Below are 23,034 nucleotides of genomic sequence, written 5' to 3' on the forward strand. Positions count from 1 at the left end.
AAAGGAAAGGTAGCAGTATTTTTTTGTTTTGTTTTTTGTCTTTTTATTTTATTTTTTTTCCTTTCTTTTTAATTGCTCTAACAAGCAGCCCTAGGTTGTGTTAACAGAGGATGACACCACCTTGTCTCTGGCAGATAGGCAGATTAAGATGCATCCATCCCCATCTCCAGCTCCTCCTCCAGCCATTTGTTCTTCCCCTGTCATCGGTTTGCAGCCACCTTCACCCGTCAATAAACTGTTTGTGCATCTGTGCTACAAACAGGATTACCGAAATAATCAGGGTTTAAAATGCACTGCTGAAAGAAAACAAAATCCCCCCAAAGGCAGATGGTTAACTAGTCTTAGGGTGGCAGTGAGGAAGCAGAACAAGGCAATGAGTGGCAGGTCCCTAATTCAGAGGAGGGAGAAATTTCTAAGAATGCTTTAGACACTGACGGAAAATGCATTGTTTAACCACAGCTTTGGTGAGGAACTCTGCTATTCCTCTACAGATGACCTCACTCATCTCCCTATTTCCCAAACCCTACCACAGAATTCATCGCTTATCAACAAGCCTTTGATTAATATCAAAGTAGCCTAAACCAGAACCAGACATCTCAGGGTGAAAGCCATAGAGTCCCCTCAGCAATTGCCATAAACATCCGATTTCCATCTTACACTATTTTTCTGCAATGCACAAGAAATAATGAATGCTCTCTATCCATGCATATGCTGGGAAGATTCTATGTAGAATGTCTCAAAGACAGTTTTATAGCTGATAGCCTGACTTGTAGTCTCTGACATTTAAATGCAATTTTTATTTTTCCATGTAAAAATTAAGCTTCTAAAGTTTTATGTTCAAAATAAAGCTTATCAGTTAAAAATCTGATTAAGAAAAAATGAATTTCTTAGTCAGGTAGAAAACATATAAAATCAAACCCTTAAGGGGTATAGTTCATTTCCAATTTTTGATCCTAGGGAGATATTTTAAATTTGTAAAAGGCCAAAAAGGACTTTTTATACCTCATAAATTTCACTGATTTTAGTGAACTGTCACTCAGGAAGACTGTTGTGACCTTGCTCATTGATCTAAAAGGAAAATAAAAATCAAGAGTTTTTTTGGTGATATTCAAGTTATCCGATATAAGTTTCTTTTATTAACAATGAGGTACAAAGTAAGATTTCAGTCCACTTAGATGAGAATATAATTGCAATTACTACGTAATTCAAATGTATGTTTGAATAAAGTGATTTTTTAGTTAGGTGAGGACTAAAAAATGCTCAGAAAAATCAGGTTGCAAGATAAATATAGTAAGATAAAGGAGATAAGCACAAATAAGGAGGTTTGTTGTTGGAGCTGTTTCTAGAGTTGTGTTTTTTTAACTACAATTTCATTCTGTTTTTGTCAGACCAAGTTAAAGTAAACTAAATCAATATTTGCTTTGATTTTAGCAATAAAAATACTACTTGACTTCTTGATGTCTACTTCACAACTTTCTGTGACAAATTAATTTTAGACAGATAATAAGCATTAATTGGGCCGCATTTAATCACAGTTTCATCTAATAGGCGACACAGACAAGGCTGATTATCTCGCTCTCCACTTGTCTTCAATTCGAAGTGTCTATAAATATCTACTATCCAGTTTGCATTGACATGGGGGTCACTTCTACAAGCTGGTTGACAATCAGCATGGGACTGTGAGCCGGGAAAAATTCAGATGCTGATTTTGGAGCAAAACTAACATTCATGGACAACCTTTTTACTTCTTCCAAACTCAGTATCCCAATTTGTAAAGTCAGCCTGGAAAGCAGGCTCAGGAATGATGTCCAAGACAAAATATTTGAAACTGAAATTCAGCTAACTGTTCCATCAATAAAGGACAAGAGCCACTGGTTCCTTACATGATGGGTGCATGAGGTCTCTGGGTTTCATTGGAAAGAGTAAAACCCTTTTTAAAACCTTTTTTTTTTTTTTTTTTCTTTCCTTTAGACAACACTGACACAGCAAAGCATAAATTTAAGGATCAGTGCACTGTAATACTTTTTCATCAGTTCAGGTCTCTTCTCAACTTTCTCTCTCCTCAATTACTACAAACATTCACAAGTACCTGATTAGCTTCGGGATCCCAAACCACACCAGGGTCAGTGGGGTATGCAAATACTGCATGGCTAGAGATACAGGGAAAGTCTAAAGACATGTTTCCCTGCTGAATCAAGCTCATGTTATCTGAGCAGCCAAAGAATTACAGATAGCTGCTTGGTGGAGAAGGACTCAGCCAGCTGTGGAATCCTCTGACTTGGAAGTCAATGGGAATTTTCTCATTGACTTTGGTGATAACAGGGTTTCACTAGAGCTCAACAACCTCAGTTGGGCTTGTTTTTATTTCTCATTCAGCTTTTGCCCAGCCCTCACCTCCAGCTGTATAACAAGTGAAGTACCTGAAACTTGTACACCTTCAGCTAAAGGGTAGAGAAGATGTGCACCACTCTAGCAGCACCACAGGTATCAGGAAGAATCATACTTTTACACCCTGGCAAACAGTTTATGTTTTAAGAAACAGTGATATACATAATTTCCGTCTTTATTTATTTATTTATTTATTCCTGTTGGAAAGATGTTTACGCATATAGCTAGTGATCTTGCAAAGAGCAATGTATATGAATAATTTTCAAAATGTCTTGACACCATATTGACAACATAAATAAATAGGTGTGAGTATAGGAACAAGGTCATCTTGGGGATTATGAAACTCAACATGAAACTCAGTCCCGCAGTTTTAACATTCCAAATGTGTTGCAAAAAAAAAAAAAATCTTGGCCAGAAAACTGGATTTCCCTGAGTAACACTCAGAACCCATTAAAAATGTTCAGGTTATTAATATTAATTAATCAATTAATACTATTATAATTAATTAATTATACAGTTGCCTGGAGTCCTGGAGAGGGATCTTTGTGTGCCTGAATAATAAAAAGATGACATTCTACTCCTGCAATGCAGGAGGAATTTTAAAAGAACACTACTTTTAAAATATTCTTAGCACTTCTTCTGCAGTATTAGTCTTTAACGTGCATTTGATTTTTGCAGCCACAGGATGGCATTAACTGCTGTGCAAAGGGGCAGTGAAATGCCATTTGACCTTGGGCAGTGTATTTTCCATCCGGGGAAGGGAAATATTTCATCAAGAAGGATTAATATAAATTCACTACTTTCTACTGATGGCAACCACTTCTTCAAGAATGTAGTCTCGAGATCTTACCATGCACATTCCTAAAGGTTCAAGTTCTGAGAGTGTGGATATCAGGGCCCTCAACAGATACTTCTTTTCCTGACTTCAGTAATTTGGGACTTTCCAAAACCACAGAGCAACAATTCCAACTTCAGTACCAACAACTGCATAGAGCACTTTCACTTCCAAGGTTTATGGAGTCATAGTAACTCTTTAATGGATTTATATAGGCTCATAATTTACTGTTTTTTTTTCCCATTAAGGCTGTATATAGAGTAGGTGGTGACACATGGCATGCCAGCGGGAAGACAGTTGGACTGAATGAATGGCCAAGGTGACTGATAATTGGATTGCAAATGTCAAACCGTGTGGTTGAAAAGCCGGGTATATCAGCCCACACATCCTTTTCCCAGTTGTGAAATTAAAGTTAGGAGCAGGCACAATAAGCTACAAGTAGTTCCGATTTATAGAGGAGGGTCTGAAGGCAGCAGTAAGCAGCATCCAATTAACTTCAGTAGAGATGTCCAAGGCCACTGGTAAAATGACTGGATTTAGAGTGATGAGCAAGAATGTCAGACCAAGAGACAACCTAGCAATGCTATTAACCTTTGTGAGATTGCCCTGCCGATAATGTGATCTGGGGGACAATAAAACATGGCATGAGACAATATGCCCAATTTGGTAGTGCAAGACTGATACATGGGAGAAAAACAAGAATTTTCCTTGATTCATTTTACAGGCCTCCAATTAGCCCTCAATAGGTGAAGGGAGAGAAAGGAGGGAAGCAGAAGGAGTCCCTCTAATGAGTTGCTTTGTTGGTTTGTAGCAGAAGAGATTGAAAAAGAAAAGTTTTAGGAGCTGCTTTGCTTTTGAGGAAGTCTCAGGGGGTGTTAAATGGGCTGGGTACTTTGCTGGAAATAGCCGTGAGAAAGCTCCTGATTTATGGGAGTGCTTGAACAGCACAAGTGCATCCTGTCAGGCTCAGTACTGGAGGCGTGATCCCTTGGCACAGGGAGATCAGATATGTCAGCCCCATGTGCTAATTCCGATGGTTAGATGCTAGGGTCACGATGCGCTGATGCTTACCCATGATGACACCATCTATAACACCACCACTGCTTCCTTTGGGAAACTGTACACAAAATATGCAGATATTATGCTTGTTCTCTGCAACTCCATCTAGTTTTAGAAGTGGAGGATTAAGAGAGGGTCTAATCCATGGATTACTGATCTGACAAAATATCTAAATCTTATTCACAGGCTCAATGCAGCAAAGGCAGATTGTCAATCATGAGAAGTTTAAGATGCAATTCCTGCTTTGCTTTGTGAGTCTGGTGAATCTATGTGCTCAAGAACCTTTACAAAATAGAGCATGAATATGTAACTGATTGAGCTGCTTCTGTTTAGGCATTCAAGGACCAGTAGAGCATGGCTGCACACCTAGAGAAGCCAGGGGGCTCTGAAGTTGCAGAGCTTGGAGGTTCTCAGTCCATGCTATGGCAACGAAGAGAGGGAAGGGACACCAAACTAGCCCTGCAAGAACTGAGGAGCTGAAAACACAGCCCACAGCTCCAAACAGGATAATTTGCTCTGTCAGGAAGCAGAATAAATGACAGTCCCATGCTGAGCACCATGCTGCAGCAGTGTGGATTTTTTCAGGAGCTCAGCAGCTTTCTGAAAGTTGGATGTCCTATCACTGGTGTCATCTACAACCAGGCAGTCTCCAAGGCATGCAGAAAAAACAAAATCTTCTCTATGCATCAGATTCCTTTTTATTAAAAAAGCCACAGCTTTGAATTAATGTGTTGATACTGAGAGTCGGATATTAGAATTAAATGCCTGAACAGAAGACACTTAATGCAAATATTATTTTACTTTTTAAAATGCCATTCCTTGGTGGAGATGCTTGAGTTAAGACTTCAGTCAGGCTATATGCAGTGGTTTGCAACAAAAATAATGACAGATCCTTAGCTGTAGATATACTTGGTAAATACCAGTGCAAAAAGGACAAGATCAAGCTTTAATATTTTAGTTTATCCCACAAACGTATGTCCAAAACTGCAGCACAAAGAGTGAATTTGTGCAGGTCCACTGGAAAAAAAAAGTTTTGGTGAGGAGGATGATATGCAATTGAACCTCATGTGTCAATTCACATTTTTATTCCTTCAGCTAAGTGTTTTGGACTTCTTTTGAGAGTAAGGTAATGCACTTATCTTGTTGCTTTCTGCTTCTTGTTCAGTCAACAGAGGCCACACCACTATGGCACACTTCACTGTATCACATAACAAGACATTGTCTCTGTTGAGATAAAACGGGTAGTCTAAAACTTACGGCTTTCTGGAAATTTTGGGGGTATTTTTTAAACTATGGTCCTGTTTTTTGAAAAAATAGGTGCCAATAGAAAGTGACAAGTTTAAAATCTCCATGTCTTTTTCCATTAAGTCTTTTAAATACCTTTGTGGCCTCGAAGGTTAAGAACACATTTTTATTTATACAATGCCTTAAATGTTATCTGGAATGGTAGTAGAGGGGAACAAGATCCACGGGGAAAAACAAATATATCTTAGGCTATGACAGAAAGTATTAAGCTTTCTATTGGTATCTTGATTAAAGATAACATGTCGGTCTTCAGAAATGTTGAAGTCATAAATTGACAGACCACTATTAGCAATATTTGTATTTTTTACTTTCCCAGGGAATGTGAGAAAAAATAATTCACTATTTTCATTCTGACATTTTTGCTCTCAGTTATTCATGTTAATCCTTGCTTTTGAATATTTAGAATATTCCTTGCCAAAGAAAGCATTATTTTTTTGCCAAAACATAAAATGTACTCTAGAACTGCTATGATAACATTTTCAACATCTCTGTATCATGAGATTAGCAAACAGCAATATTACATTTCAGAATGAGGAGATTAATCTGTTTCCTGACAACTGAAATTCGTTAGGCTGGGAAAAGAAAATTACTGCTTTTGAGGGCAGATTTCATTGCACTTGATGCTTCAGGGCCTTTGTACTTTTCTGTTTAAATCATATCTTCATAAAAAGCAAAAGAATTGTTTGGTCTCTTATTATCAAGCTGAAGTCAGATAAGAAAAGCATTAGGATTCTTATGTTCCATGATAATATATTTAGAGAGAAAGAAGGTGTCAAATATGCTTATTAAACTGATTCTCAACCTGATTAGATGTTTTCTTATCTCTAGGCGTCTAGTAAATACTTTAATTTGTGTCATGTTACAAATTATGTTAAATACTCCAATCATATTTCATCACATATCACACAATGATGCACTTTTGCCACAAGAAATTATTCTGAAATACTAGAGTAAACAAATTTTGCGGACTACCACATTTTTGCATGACATTTTCCTGCCCTTTTTTCTATATCTTTTTGCTCAAACTGCATGTTGGAGGATTATGTGGCAGGGGGACAGGGTGGCAATCTGGTTAAACAAAAGTACAGACAAAGAGAAAAATATATAATACCAAAAGACATTACAAGATATGGTGAGGAGACTGTAAGAGATGTTATAAGACTCAAAGAAAATGTAGTGAACTCAAAGTATACTAGAAAGAGGTTCTCACCAACTGCACAGCCTGGTGAGGCAGTTTTGGGGAATGAAGACCTTCCAGTGCATCACCAATACTGGACATTATGAGACCCTGGACAATATGAGCATTAACAATGTGGAGAAAAAAAAAAAAAAAGTCAGAGGAAGAAGCAGACAAAATGTGGATGATGCAAGTGTGGACTGACAGATACTATAGGTACTCAAGGGAGTGGACCTCAGGAGTAAGGATGGTCTTAACCATGACGCAGGAATGAAGGTTGTAGGGAAGATAATTCAATCTAACTGAACTTGAAAAAATTGTTCCAGCTTTTCCCTTGCAAGGGGTTTCCTGTAAACCAAAGGGCACACAATTGAAGTGGATCTGTGGGTGTCCTGGGAACCATCTGCAGTCAGACTTCATGGACACTGCAACAGCCTGGGATCAAAGAGCATGTCTCAAACCAGCTCGGAGTCAACGCATGTCAAAGGAATTGCAGATTTAGTTGAGATCCCAACAGGATATATCACAGGGTGGTTGGATTGTGTGCATATGAACAGCAAGTGTTCCTGAAAGCACAAGACAGATAGTAAAGATGTGAAAATACCCTAGATTCAACTTTTGTTAGAGATAACAGGCATGAATTCTGAACAGCTGAGTACAGATCATCCCAGAAGAAAGGACGAAAGGATGCAAAACTTGTGTAATGGCACGTTTCTAAATTCTGGATTAATTAAAAGGCATTCTAGGTTTTTCTGTGCCCAGAAAGGACTTTAGCACAGATGCAATGTATTGCTAATGGAGAAAAAGATGTTTCCCTGCCTTAAATGCAATACTTAGCCAGAGAGGCACGAAATGGAGACCTCCACAAAATGTGTGTGTGCATGCATGTGTGTGTGCTCACACTTACAGACATAAATTAGCAGTCTGGCAGCTGATGGGTATTGCAAATGCTACAGAACACATGATATAGCACTAAGGCAGACATGCTTCAGATAACACAAAGACTCTGTACATTTAAAATAGATTCAAATCATGTGAAAGATTTCCTGCTGCTTCTGCAGAAGATTAAAATATTGGTACATTCATAACACAAATGTGAAATTTAGTAAAGCAGTGTGCCCTTCACAAGGACTCTTTGTCTCACAAAGCACGGAGCCTGGCACTAGAGACACTCTGAAAGCACACATTTGACCAATTTGGGGCTGGTAGGTGGGCTCCACCCCACAAGAAAAAAAAAAAAAAAAAAAAAAGAGCTACAGGTCTTAAGAAACATACAACAAAGAAAAATCCTGAGCTTATCTCTGAGGTAATCCATCAGCGGGAAAGCAACATTAGAATGAATTCCTAAATCCTGACAGAAAAGAACTTAGTACAGATTAACCACAGAATTTGCCTATGTAACCTTAGCCTGAGGAATGATTTATAATACAAGAAGGAAGACCATTAATATATCCTTCTCTGTTTCAACAGCATTTAACACATGGCTGCAGACATAATTTTCAAACCACACAATAATGTTTGGTGTTTTAATAATACTTTTCCATCCCATTTACATTGATCTAATGCTCTGCCATCACATAGTTCTGCAAACAGAGCAGAAAAAAAACAGGTGTTGGGTATATTTTAAATTGCTTTTCTCTCATGTGCTAACTCACCCATTTCCAGACATACCTGGGAAATGCAGCCATGGGTGCCAGTGTTTAATTCCCTCATCCTGGGTATTACCATGGATAATGTCAAGAAAATCAATGCCTCTAAAACAGGACTAAGTGTACCACTTAGGGCAAGCAAGAGAACTCAAGACTTTTCCCTCTCTATGCTGACAACATATGTAACTTAACGTAATACTAGTTAACTGAAAGGTCACTTGTACTGTTTGAATTCACAGCTGCATGATGCTAAGTCTAGTGAGATTTTAATTAGGTCCAGCAGGTTCAGAAAATGCTGATGCACCTCTCTGCTCCCAGGAGATGCTCAAGACCTTGCCGGGTGGCAGCCTGCAGGCTGGATTTGTGTTCAGGAACAATTCCGCCCTTTCTGTTATGCTTACAGAAGAGGTGGGAAACACCTGATAAAACAGCACATGAAGCCTACACCCTGAGTATCTGCTTCCACGTGTGCATTTGATGAGGTGCTTAAAGCCAAGATCTGCTGCTGGATTGCTGTGGGTCCACAAGGAAGATCCTAGAAGAGGCATTTGATGCCCAGCATGAAAAAGTTGACAGCTCTATGCTTTACAGATTTTCATTTCTTCATTTCATGACCCAACAGCTCAGGTCAGTGATTCATGAAATCTGTAAAACAAGCTCCCTCCCCTCTGCCAGCTCCAGATATATGCAAATCGTTCCTTCACTAAGGCAAAGCTCTAGGCAATCAGAAATGTGATTTTTCAAGTGAGACACAACACTTGTAGTAGACGGCAGCGTGTGAACCAAAGCACTACTCCTGGACAACTCTGATCTTGCCATGAACTTCAAAATTTGAACCTGAATTCATACATGCAAAACCATCAGTATTTTTATACTGGATCAAACTGTAACTTCTCATCTAAATGGCTAATAGTTTTCCAAACCCATGTTGTAATAGTAATGGTTCAGTGCTCATTTCTAGGCAGACTCATTGCCCAGTGAAACACTGTTTTGTGGAAGATATACCCAGGGCTGTATTTTGCTGTGGATGGAGAATCGGTCATGATATATTTTGATGAACTGGGAAAATCAAATCTCTTACTAGAGTAAAGGAGAGAGCAAATCATAAATGAGCTGTGTTTCTGTATTTTAATACCCAAATAAGTTAACACAAGCTTATAATGTATGTATATAAGCTGTGTAAAGTATTTGACTCAATCCTATAACTGTAACAATTGTAAGAAAATTGAAATTTCTTTACAATTGTAAACAATTGTAAAGAAATTGTAACAAAACAAAAAAAAACAAAACAAAACAAAGTTCTGCATACTGAGTTATCTTTGATTTAGGAAGTTCATTGAACATAGAAAAGTGGATTGCTTTTCTTCATTACTCTTGGTATCCCAAATCAATAGAATAAATTAACGAAACAAGTGTGAGAGATTTTTAATGTTGGCCTGAAATCCTGCCCCGTAACTTCCATGCAGCATCAGATTATCTAGATGGCTAAAGCATTCTCCACCAGAGGCCAGAATCAGTATTTGAATATAAACAATGCACTTATTGAACTATTAGTGGTGTGATCATCCTTTACATCATCCTGGTGATAGCATGTCTAAAACATTTTAAAGAAAAAATAGTCTAATCTTGAGAGAGCTAGAAGAATTAGATTAGTAGTGTCTAAAAAAATAAAGACTGAAATCAACCATAAGCACAAGGCCAAAAGCAAACAAAGCATTCACAGGGGTGACTTAGAAGTCTACAGATGTTGTAGAAATGTCACAGACATCCTTAGCGCATCCAGTCTCTCATCTATTGGTATTTCACTGAATAACTGAAATGAACCAAGGGTCACAGCTGTAGATATACACAGACCCATTCTTGCCCCTTGCCTTTGGTCTGTATTATGTCATCAGGGTTGTGAGCACATTTCCTGTTGGCTATCTGAATTTCACATGGGAGATTAAGGAATTTAAATAGAAAACTTTTTTTTTTTTAATTTAAAATTATTTTTCCCTACTATAATCATTTCATGGAGGTTTCTTTCTTATTTAACACCAGAGCAAAATTAAAATTCCACACGCATGAAGAAAAATGTTATTAAACTCCATCTTCCCAATGCTTAGGCTTTGTCGTCTGTGTTACTTCTCAAGTCGCTATCTAAAATAAAAGGACATCTGGGAGCTATTTAAATTTGCAATAATCAAGGAAAAGAGAAGAATCTGTAAAAATGCCGTGCCTTAATTATTTTGCAGTTTAAAATTCCTGTTCATATCTCTTGCACAGAGGCCAGTGAACTACTAATATTTTCAGTGATGCACTTGATGATTCTCCATCTTATTGGATCACATTAGCTAGAGATGATAGTCTGTGCAGGGAGACCACTTATCAGTGCAGACAGATGAATCACACCAGGACTTTCCCCATATTTTGCTGTGTAAGACTTTATGCCTGAGTACACATGAGAAGCAGCGTGCAATGTCATATGCAAATCTGTTTTTCTGAGATTTTTAACCTCCGGTCACCTCCTGTCTTGGGAAGTTGTTGGCTTCTTCTGAAAATAGCAACTTAATGGGAAAAAAAAAAAAAAAAAAAAAAAAAAAAAAAAAGGAGTGAAGGGGAAGGGGAAGAAAGTGAGGCCCCTGCGTTTCTAGAAAGCTGGTGCACAATAACAACTCTCAAAGAACAGAGTGTGCAAGATGGAAATCTGCAGAGTGGGATGGGTGAGCTCAGTGTGTGACTTTCTACACCATGAACCCAGGTCTCAGCTAGACCAACCACCTCACCAACCTGTCCCATGAGCAGCTCCACCCTTGGGGCAGCAGCCTCTGTTGATAAACCCACAGAAGACTGGTATCGGATGAGAATTGTTTTGCTGGTTTTAGAACTGCGTCTTTACTTCCCTTTGTTTCTTCCCTTTCCTTCCCCCCCCAGTTTAGAAGTTGTCATCCAAGTTCAAAGCATCACCATTCAAAGTGGACATCATGACATAGATTTCATTGACTTTACTCTCTATACTTATTGTTGTTCCACTACAAACCCTTTCAGGCAAAATCAAAATAGTAAAAGGCAGCAAGCACTGACATTCTGCAAAACTTTAAGCAATCATTTTTAAACTCAAGCTGAAAATAAGAAGCTGTTTACCTACCCTTTTAATCTTCCTTGCATCATCTGAAAGGCTTCAATGTTAAAAACAGAAAGGCATGTGCCTTTGGAGCCTTTAAAACCTCAAACAAAATGTTCAATCAGACACACTACCTCATTTTTACCCCATCACCAGCATGTCACCAAGAAAAAATGCAGCTTTCTCTGCCAAATGTGGGCAATGCTAAAGATCCATGAAACAAATGCTTACACAGATTCCTAATCCAGGATTTTAGCAATCAATGTTCTGTAGAGTACTATTCAGCTACATAAACCCAATGAACTTCAGCTTTAGTACTTCTGCTGTGAAAAATACACACAAGCATATTACCACACTGCTGTCTATATTTTACAGAAAACATGCCAATTTCTCACAAAGGGCCACTTGCTTTAGACATCATCAGCAGTGAAGGATACAGCCTAAATGAACAGACTCAAAAGCAAAACAAGGTTAAGTATATTAAGTTCCTGTGTGGGAGATCTCGGAGAAAAAGAGGAGGATGGCAGAGAATGCAGTGTTGGTTCAGCACTGAGCCACCAGCGTGGTGTTTGTGGGAAGAGCTGAGGAGGCAGAGCTATTTTTAAATGCTGCTTTTCAACATTTTAAACCCCCCTTCCCCCAGAAACTGTGGCCACAAAGTTTCCAGCAGCTCTTCCCCCTGTGATATTCCTGACCAAATTCCAAGGGGAAAAATGATAGTCCCTCCATCAACCGCCCCCCCTCACAATTACAACTTCCCATTCAATGAGTGGAAATTTGAATTCTTTTTAGAAGGCTACAATTACAGCACATTATTACTTTTTCCTCTAATTACTGCATATAAATGCACGCTATGTAACAGTTTATTGCACCCTGTTAGTGTACTTACAGTAAATAGAAACCAATATGCTTCATTCAGCCCATGTATTTTGACACTCACATAAGATTTATCAATTTATCTTCATTACAACCCCTTGCACTGTTACTGACATCCTTCTCAGAGCTATGCTAACGCATCACAGTGGGAAGATTGATGAGGCTTGTATATACTGATTTGCTGCCGACGCAAGGCACTTGAGAGGCACTGTTACTGTTCTGATAGCACAAAGTTGGCTAAAAATTAGCTGCACTAAGCCAATGCTCTGCTCTCACTTCTCCTCCTCATTAATTATGGTACATGGCTTGGACCTTGGAAGGTTACGTCTGTTGTAACTATGTTTTTAAACTTATTGTCTTCAGTTGCTTTGTCACTGTGGCAGAGATTTAAAGTTCTGACCATGCCTGTTAGCAACTACTTTTATTCCTCAGATCTAAATAGAGGCTCTAAATAGACAAATTTTCTACCATGACAGATATTAGAAGACATTTCTGAATGAATCTACAAGGATACATTTAAACTTAGTTTGGAGTAACGGAGATCTGATATGGCTACAATTTTCAAAACCGGCTAAATGACTTAAAAGCCTGCACTTTGCGTTGTCATCAAGGAGACACAAAATAGCCTCAGCACTTTAAAAGCACCGATCTATTATATTCCTTTATCGAGAGGATGAAGAGGTCATATCTCACCACAGATAATTTATCTCTCCAATCATAAAGTTACGGCACTTCAAAGACTTGCTACAGCTGCACACTGCAGCCCGTAGCACTTCTGGCTCATTCTTTTGCTGAATACAGGTCTTACACCCCAGCAGCTCCCAGCAAGCTGAACTCTCCAGCAGTGGGTATGTTTTGCAGAGGCTTTCCTTGCTAGATGCTCAAGTAAAGTAGCATCTCCAATAGTGCATTCAGAAACCACTCAGACTGAGAAAAGCACACACTCAGATCTACTTTCCAGGCTGAATGAGCAAGTCAATGAGCTGTAGCCTGGATTAAACAATCCTCTCCTATCAAGCTGCATATGTACGCTGGAAAGCAGAGGAGGAATTTTTCATATTCTGGACATCTCAAAATCAGCTGACATAATACAAGGCTGCAGATACTGCAAGAAATGGTTTTACTCTTTCTGCTTATTACTGGACCTCCAACACTCCAGGAGCTGTTTGCATATAATCACATAGCAAAATCAATATAGGTAAAGCCGTCAGACCAGGATTAGGAAGCATCTACAAAAAAAAAAAAAAAAATGGGAAGGAAAAACTGAGACTGTTTTCTGTGTTTTTCTATAGCTCAAAATCTTCTACCATTCTCCACTTTCAGCTTGTTATTTTTACTAAATTGGTGTAATACAAGAGAAGATAGAGTTAAGTGTTACAACAAAAATGAATAAAGAACAAATACCCAGAAGAAGAAAAAAGTGAAAGTGAGTAAGAAAAGATGGGAAACTTATAGCCATAGAGCTGATCTGTCCAATTACTGAAGCAAAATAAAGACAGATTACCAGAAAAATGCAATTGCACCTCTCTTGGAAATACATTGTTATTTTCATTTCCTTGCGAAGCAAGCAGGTAACTATTAGAATTGCCTTTCTTGTTTCAGATGAGTATTTAAATATTTCATCCCTGCTACAGACTATTTAAAAAAGTCTGTGAAATATTTCTAATGTGTTTGGTTTGCTTCATGTGGGAATGTAATGTAATCAAGTGGTCATTTTCCTCCCATTTCAGGCAGAAGCATTCCATTAGTAAGAATCCACTTAAGCAAGAGATCATCCTGTGTAAAATCCAGTGACATCCAATTTCAACCTAGGCATAAAAATGCTACCTGATACCAAGTGCTGAATAAAACCCACAGCCTTCCAGGACATTACAAATGTGTCGAAAAATTCAGCCCTCCACTTGGGACCTGAAAAAAATAGTAGCATGGGCAATGCAATGCCACAATCAGTGAAAGATCTAGGAGAAGGAATATGTTTTTTTTGTTTGTTTGTTTTGTTTTTTTCCTCCTCCCCAAACACACAAAACAAAAATACAACCCCTACAAACAACATCACCAAAACAAGCAAAAAAAACCCACAAACAATTATTATTAAAAGGAGTCTGGTTCTGACTTCCTGATGCATCCTTTAACCCAGGGTCTAGAGATGCTTTTGCATTCACTTTGAGACATTCATTGGTAACTTCAAGCCTCACAGCACAGCCCTGTGACAGGAGCCTGGGGGTACCATTAGAAAAGTCACACAGACAGATCTGTTCAGAGAAGGGAATTCAAGGAGGAAGGAAGAAGTGATGGATGGAGGATCTGGGCTCAGAACTTGCTTTGCTACAGATTTCTTGTGTAGTTACAAGTGCAGCCATTTAGATTCACATTTCCAACCTTGGCAGACAAAAATACACACACAGCCCTTGCTGGGAATTCCTGTTTTCTCCAACATGGACAGGGACAGGCAACTCCAGAAGAGTCACCCCTATGCCATCACCTGGAGATGAGCAAGGCACTAGACAGAATTATAAGGGCTAACATCTCCCATGTTATTTGACCTAATTTTCCAAATAACTTCTGCAATGAAGTGGAAATGCTGTCACTAATGGAATCTGCTCAGTAAATACTGGCCAGTGTAGTATAGCATCCCTGTCAAATTCAAGTGGGAAAAAAACACACAGGCTTATTAAAGATAATTAGCAAGTTGTATCCAGAAAAGGTCTGTCAATGCCTTGCACATGCACTGGGCATAAGGGACCAGGGGTTGTCAGGTCAAGCCCTATCAGAGCTTTTCAAAGGGAACCACATTTGCTGTCTTATAGAGCAGACAGACTACTGGAAGGAGGGTATGAAATGAAGCTGAAAGGGAAATACTGTACTACTGGGAGACTGCGGTTGTCTTGGCAATTAAAGCCTACCCAGGGGGTTAATTACACAGAGCCAGAGCCAGGCATTTTATAAAATGTGTTTTGAGAGTGCCACAAGAATGCACACACCTCGGCTGCCCAGCTCTGAATCTCCAGCAGCGCGTTTGCTCTAATCCCAGGGAACTCAACTTCCAAGACGTTTCATTAGCAGCTCAAAAGATCCATTTGGCCATCAAGGTTGTGTCTCCACCACTGCCTGGTTCCCTTTCTTACACAGCATTCCCAGTTTGGCTTTACAAAAATGTGGTCCCATCCCTGCTTCTCCAGGAGACTGTCACAAACCTCCACGTTCAGGAGTTTCTCTGCTCTACAGCCTGCCCTCCGTTTCATTCTACTGCTCCCCATTCTACTGCTCCCCATTTGGAAGTCTAGGAGCAACCTATGACTTTACTTTCCTTCTGCTGTGTCTTCAGTCTTCAGAATATTATACACCATTATTTTTTTCAGATGAGACAAAAAACAGAGGAAAGAATACATTAGCCTGTATTATATTGTCAACTACAGCTTCATTCTTATATTTATTTTATTTTATTTTATTTTATTTTGTTATTAATAGTAACACTTTCCCATCGCTATGGGAATCCTCTGGCAAGTGTGATTTTGGCATGTTTCACAGAGCTCTTAGGGAGGCACATGAATGCGAAAGAGACTTATAGACCTAAGATTTTCATCAATAGATATATTTCAAAATCAATGCTAATTTCATTCAGTTTACGATCTTCTCTAACAGTATAAACTGGAAAGCTTGCAGTTATTTGAACACATGATTACTTAACAGTTTCTAGTGTAATAAATCCTAAAAAGGGCAAAATCCTTTTATTCCTTCCATTTATTTATGGCCTGGAATGTGTGGGAATCTACAGTGTATTATCAAGGAAAAAAAAAAGCCATGTACAGTAGTAAATTAACCCTTCACTTTTGTGTTCTCCATTACACAAAAATAATATTGGATTTATAACAAACTAAAATAACCATAGAATAGATAAACGTACATTTTACTGCATTTTACTGCCAAACAGTGATTGCATTGGGAACTATTTTGTCTGGATGTTTTTTAACTTGTATGGATTTGAAGAGTATTTCCTAAAATATATAGTAGGAATGATTGATTGTTTGGGACAATATAGCTTTATTTCATTTGCACCACTATGAATCACAAATTTCTTATTTCACAGATTGATTAAAAAAAAAAAAGTCATGGACCTTCTACCCAAAGGAAAAAAAAAAACACACACTGTGGTATACAGCAATGCTGAAGAAAACACATGTAGTAATACCACTAGCATACAAATATATCACTCTATATCCAACATGTGAGCTATTTATAAAGAGAAACTTTCTGTTAAGATTAGACCAAGAATATGGTTGATGCTTAGAGAACATTTTTTTTTTTACTTGAAAATTGTCATTGGTAGTGCCAATAAACAAAATTAAGAAATTATACATTGATTCTGATGATGCAGTGAAAGTGAGAAAGGTCAAAGTTGGCTTTCATCCAAAAAAATATTCTGAATCTTAGACTTGAGATTCACATTTTAAACTTTTCACTTCAGGGCCTGGAAACAGTTTGGTACACAAATTGCAGACTACGCAGGGTGTATGAAGTAGTGCCTATGCAAATCTTGCCAGGGTTGGGGTGATGCCACAAATTTTAGAAAAAGTATTTTCCTCTGGAATATTCTACAGTTCTGTTAAAAATAAAATGTAAAAGCTACAATAAAAGAAGTAAGTGAAGCAGATTTGAGGTGGAAAACAAATGTTGTTCATATTTGTTCATTTTTTTCCTGAGCTTGTGAATTGCAAGATGTATTATTACTGCCATATAATCAGGCACACATCTTTGTGTGTGTCTGTCAAACACTGAGAGAAGGGAGAATTCCACTCTCCTGGCATAGGAAGAAGTTATTTTAAACTACAAAAATCAGTTAACCTTTTAACATATATTTTCCACTTAATCTTACCTCCAAAAAATGCTCTGCTTGCTGTTCCCGATCCAATTTTCTTGACGTTGTTGTAATCAGACCTGTGAAAAGAGGATGATATTTGATTGTCAATACCCGTTGAAAAATATATGTCTCTATCGACCAGAAGAAACAAATTCATTTTTCAAACACTCAAAAGGAAAAAATCTATTTGAAGCTATATCAGACACAGATTTCTTGACATCTGTCAAGCCTTTTCTTTTGCAGCACAGCCATTATGACTTTCTGACTAACAATAAATCTTAAAAGAAAATAGCTGTGAGAAAAGTAACTGAAAAACAGTTAGCTGTGTATCTACACTTAACATGCTACATTTATTACACTGAATAAAACACCTTACTAAAGAATCACTATTTGTCTTATGATTAAGTGCTTCAATGAATCATTTGCATTTGACTGAAATCCTTCCGTAAAAAAACTCATTAAAGATTTCAGAGTTCTCAAACAACTAATGGGATAGGATGCTGATTACTTCCATGCCAAGAATACTTGACAAAGAAGGTTATTTCTGTAATAACTACTTGTATACATAATGATTTCCAAATGTAATCATTCTAATGCATTAAAGGTTTTGTACCACAATTTCATCAATTTGTTCCTTGCTCAAATTGAGTCTTTAAAATAAAGTACCCTTTTACATGAGGATGATCAAGATATCTTTTCTTTTAAAGCAATGCATTTTCACAATTGATTAACCTCTTGTGAGATTTATACCAAGTAAAGAAAATTAAGAACTTCCAAAGTTCCCTCAAGAAAAGTAATGCATACTGTTCTATGAATACAACTATTTTTTTACTTTTTTTTTGGTAAAGATTTAAAGGTTACACTTGAGTTTTCCCTCCTACAAAGTGTTTCTTTGGATAGGGAAATGAATTGTTTGTCTATTTCATGATAGATTCTGACAAGAGTAAAGGGACCAAGTTTTCCTAGAGGTATGTAAGTTTCTGGATACAATGCCAGTGGACAAAGTTGCTCTCAAGAATTCCTCCTCTGTAAGACTACCAAGGAAGATAAATATTTCATGGATTCCCTATAAGGTTTAGTTATTTAGTTAGATTAGATAATCATCTAAACACATATCCATGATGACCCTGAATTCTTCAGAAAAGAGTTGCAACAACCTCTTACATCTACATAACGCCTCTAGCCCCAGAAGGCTTCTACAGCTACTGCTCCTCATACATTGTCACCTTCTGCCTAGAGGATCACTTCATCTGTTTTGGTCAGAAAGGGGGGTAAAAAACACAGTGAAAAAAAGGTGAAACGTTTCTTGAAGTAATGGAAAGGAAAGTCTATCCTGCCTCCAATATTTCAGGCTCCTAATGAGATCTACTAGAACACAGAAGTGACATCCAAGGGGAGGTCAAAGACACCAGAGTGGGTTGTGACAACAATCTCTGTAATATTATTACATGGAAGAACAAGGTGCTGGCAAAAGGCTGAAAAAGCGAAACAACTGGTATTTCCTGCATTGAGCAATTGTAAGTATTCAAAACAGTTACACCATATGGGAGACTTCTACTCACTGCATGAGTTTTAACAGACATGACAGAACGGATGACAAATTGGTGTCATTCACACAAGATCCCCCATGTCTAGAGAGAATGCAAAGATACAAGGAAGAAGTTCTTAGTTATAAAAGAAGCTTAGCCTCAATAATTGGATAAACGAAAGAATACAATTGTGAAATAATCTTCTTTGTCCCATGCATGGTCACTAGGGACATTTATCATGACCTAACCACAGTAAGCAATATGACCATTTTTATACCATCTTCCATTTTTTTCCTCCTTAATATGCCACTATGAACTACATCTACCTTCCTTTTAAACAAGAAACGTTTAGGGTACTTAGTATGTTGAATATTAGTTAACATCCAGCCTCTCCCCCCTCCAAAAAACAAAAAAAAAAACACAAACAAAAACTACCGAATGCCCAAGCAATGCTTTAAATCATAGAAGCTCTCTGTCCTTATCATCTCCTTCAGGCAAAGGATTTCACATTTGTTTTGAAGACCAAGAGCTAACATCTGACACTGAGCATCACTAACTGTCAGAATTTATAGTACTTGTCTTTCACTGGTAGAACTAAAACAGTCTCACAGAATTGCTGTTACCATTATAGGATTGGGATTTTTCTTTGTTTTCTTTTTTTTTTCTTTTCTTTTTTTTTTTTTTTTTTCAGTCTAGAGCCTTTTGGATTGCCATAACGGTCAGAGCGCCTGCAGAACAGGATTTACTTCTAAAAGAGGTGTATGAACATATGGCAAGTCTCTACAACAAAAGTGCATATATTTTAAAATTAGCAGATCTTAACAGATGTAGTAACGAGACTTAGCAGCCAGACCTAAAGGACAGATAACCAGGCCAATTAAACAGAAACAACAAAACCTTGGACTGAATACTAAAATGCAGTTGTCTTTGATGAGTGTCAGGCAGCACAAATACAGAGCTCTACAACACAGGATACCACCACAAGCAGTTCTGCAAACCTGATCCTGAAGAATGGTGCTAGCACAACTCATTGCTTCTGCTGTACTCTTGCATATGTATTAACCCTACATACAAGCTCTACATACAACTACCAGTTACAGGCAGATTCATTAGGTTGTTATAACAAACTGGTCATTTGCAGAGGAGTCTCTAGTTTTGGTTCCTGTACTCTGGAGGATTCTCCCATCTGATGCTCTTGGTGGCCCCATTGCAGTCTCTGGACTGCTCCACAGACGTTCTTGAAGTCACTCGTAGATCCTTCTACACAACAGTGGTGTTTAAAGCCATAAAATAATAGCTATTTGTTAATACTTATTTAATTGTGGTCATGTATTGATACAGATAAGAATTTGGTCCTTTCGTATTATAAAACTGTATTTCAGGCAATTCTAAGACTACCCATAGCTTTACCACACCAGTTTCTTCATGAGTTTTATGAGAACATTGCTGTGTCCCTTCTGTATTCATTACCCCATGCCACAAATTCATAATAAAAGTAATATTTAGCAGGATGTACAACTTTCTTTTACAGATCCAGGGGCAACTGAGAGAAACTTGTTTTTTCACAAGGGAATATATCCCAACTTTAGTTCTTCTCTAACTGGATTAAATCGTCATACTCTGTTATGATATGAAGACATTATCTAAAGAAAATAACTCACAGAGAAAAATAAGCCCAAGGAAATGAAGTTAGGATGTACTGCAGGTTATGATATAAAATCACAAGGGGACAATGATGAAAAATGACCATTCCTTTTTTTCCCCATCTTCAATCTGTGCCATAGCTCTTCTAGACACACCATCTGGTCAACTGTCCAAAGCCAGCTGGGAAATATAGCAGGCATTTATCACAAAATAGCAAAACACATAATAAACTTCAGAAACCATACCACACCTCTCAGATGGTTCCCCTCAAATTTCCAGTGAAACACTGTGGTCCTGATAGGTCCAGGAGATACTAATAACTGTGATGATTATTGAAGAACAGCCACGACATTTAAGAGAAAAACTGGACAGTTTTCTGCCTTAAAACTCTCTGTGCATCCTGGCCATATAACAGCCATTTTGTCAAACTCCAAAACATTGCTTGATCTGGTGTTTCAGCCTGGAGATAACTGTTCTTATATAATTTGCTTTTCTACAAAACCTCTTACTTTTGATACTGGAGCACTTCTCCTATCCTAAATAAATGAACTGTTACTCTTCTCCTGTTACAGAGTTTGGAAATGATGGAAGATGGATAAGTTCGCCCTGCAGAATATGTCCCTTTGGCTTGCAGGACACAATTCCCAGCTAACACTGACTGCAGAACATCCTTCCAGCCCCTCACTCTACACTAGATAGGGCTATCATCCTTTTCTGCAACCTTTCCCTCAAAAAGGAAACTCAGCCTGTGGATGGAGAATAAATTCCACTGTCCTTCACCACACTGCCTTATAACCTCCATGAGAGAACTGAAGAAGTGGTGTGAGCAAGAAGGCAGGCCTGCTCACAGCTTAGGTACAGCCATAGCAATGCAGAGAAAAGAACAGGACCAACACTAAGAAATCCTGACACTTTCACCAATACATCAGCCTACCCAATTTTCAGCCAATGCATCATCTTGGAAACGAATCAGCAGTTATTAGGGCTCAGACATGTGCTCAAGACATTTAAACAACACTTAGCACTGATGCTTGGCAAAATGCTTTAAGTGCACTGCAAATGCAAGGTGAAAAAAATAAAACATTCACTGAAAGATTAAAATCTATATGAGTTAACTTTGCATTTGAAATGAGTGAAGCATGATGTTTCTAGTGAGCAAATGAGGAAATTTAACTTATTACTAAATGATAACTTGATCATCATGTCTTAGAATTGCAGATATGTGTGTCTGTGGAGGCATGCACATGTATGTTCATATATATGCAGAATGAAGACATAAAGTCAGGAATAGTTATGAATTCAATAGTATGATGAATTCTTTAGAATTATTTTTATAAAAAAGTATCTTTATTAATAATAAAGCCAGCAAACCTTAAAGAGGAGCAGCAGCTTGTAGGTTCTATTGAGTCTATATGTTTTATTATTCAGAAGTGGCATGATGTTATGTCTAAAACTGAGTCTTTTGTGAGATATTGTTTTTTTTTTTGTGTGTGGTTTTTTTTTTTTTTTTTTTTTTTAACCGTAGTTCTGCTTGGATGCTTAAAGATGTGGCTAAGCCAAATGTCTCTATCTGAGTAATATCCCACAGCATTCATTGCTTTCTGATGATATGCAGGTAGTAGGCTCAATCTAGTGCAATTTCACTGCAATCAAAGCAGCTCTGCAAATTTATGCTAGCTAAGAATTTGCTTAAATGACTGTAATCTTTGCATTTTTTAGTCAAGAATACATGAAAAAAGGCACAAAATTATTAGTTTATTTAACATAAACAAAGCAAGGAAAACAAATTTAGAATCAAATGTAATTTAAGGCCAACATCTTTCACTTCAAAATGCATATTTGTATATCCAAATTATTCCTTCCTCAGAAGGCTGTGATACTACTATTAAATCCAACCATAGCTCCAAAATTTAATTTAAATTCTACCATTTTTGCCAATCTGTATCGTAATTTCTATTGGACAGTACTAAAAATGTAAGCGATGGTCTGCAGCTAAAACAGATACTTAAGTTTATTGTAATTTTTGTTATTAACTTGCCAAGAAATACAAGGTAATATGCAAGCAGGGTCAGAATCTTAGTGATTTGTCAAATTTTATGCAATTATAGAATGGTTTGGGTTGGAAGGGACCTTAGGGACCATCAAGTTCCAACCCCCCTGCCATGGGCAGGGACACCTCCCACTAGACCAAAACCCTATCCAACCTGGCCTTGAGCACTTGATGCTGATCAAAGTGAAGGTGACAACTAAAGCTGGTGGAAATAATGCCAAAACTTCACTAGTCCAAATATTGTTATCCGAGGATCCTGTATTTAATAGGCAACACTATTTTATCAAGTCCATAAACTATCAACTAGTCAGACAGTGCAGACTATGTACGTAAGATTTAATTTATATGCTGGAAAAGTTAAGCATTTCTTTATTTTCTTAACAGTTATACAGGCCAGCATGTCTAGACATTTCACCAATTACTTTCTCTAACCTTCACTATGAACTGCTCAAACTCCTGGAATAATAGGTTTATTATGGCAGATAAGAACTGAAACATCAGTGTGATGAGCACCATAATGAAGAAAAATGAGAGGGGCATCCTGGGCAGCAGGGCAGACCG

The 23,034-nt window shown here is 37.8% G+C and overlaps 1 protein-coding gene across 13 annotated transcripts in view; it reads right to left on the reverse strand.

Annotated features, from left to right (window-relative positions):
- The window catches only part of FAT3 (FAT atypical cadherin 3), a 419,198-nt gene that overhangs the window by 120,379 nt on the left and 275,785 nt on the right, over window positions 1-23,034 (reverse strand). For all 13 annotated transcript variants that reach the window (XM_072032791.1, XM_072032790.1, XM_072032787.1 and 10 more), the window contains one exon: window positions 17,266-17,327. In XM_072032791.1, the coding sequence (XP_071888892.1) occupies window positions 17,266-17,327 (62 nt within the window). The remainder of the gene's footprint in view (window positions 1-17,265; window positions 17,328-23,034) is intronic.

This window comes from Anas platyrhynchos, chromosome 1 (assembly GCF_047663525.1).
Source record: "Anas platyrhynchos isolate ZD024472 breed Pekin duck chromosome 1, IASCAAS_PekinDuck_T2T, whole genome shotgun sequence".
Classification (NCBI taxonomy): Eukaryota; Metazoa; Chordata; class Aves; order Anseriformes; family Anatidae; genus Anas; species Anas platyrhynchos.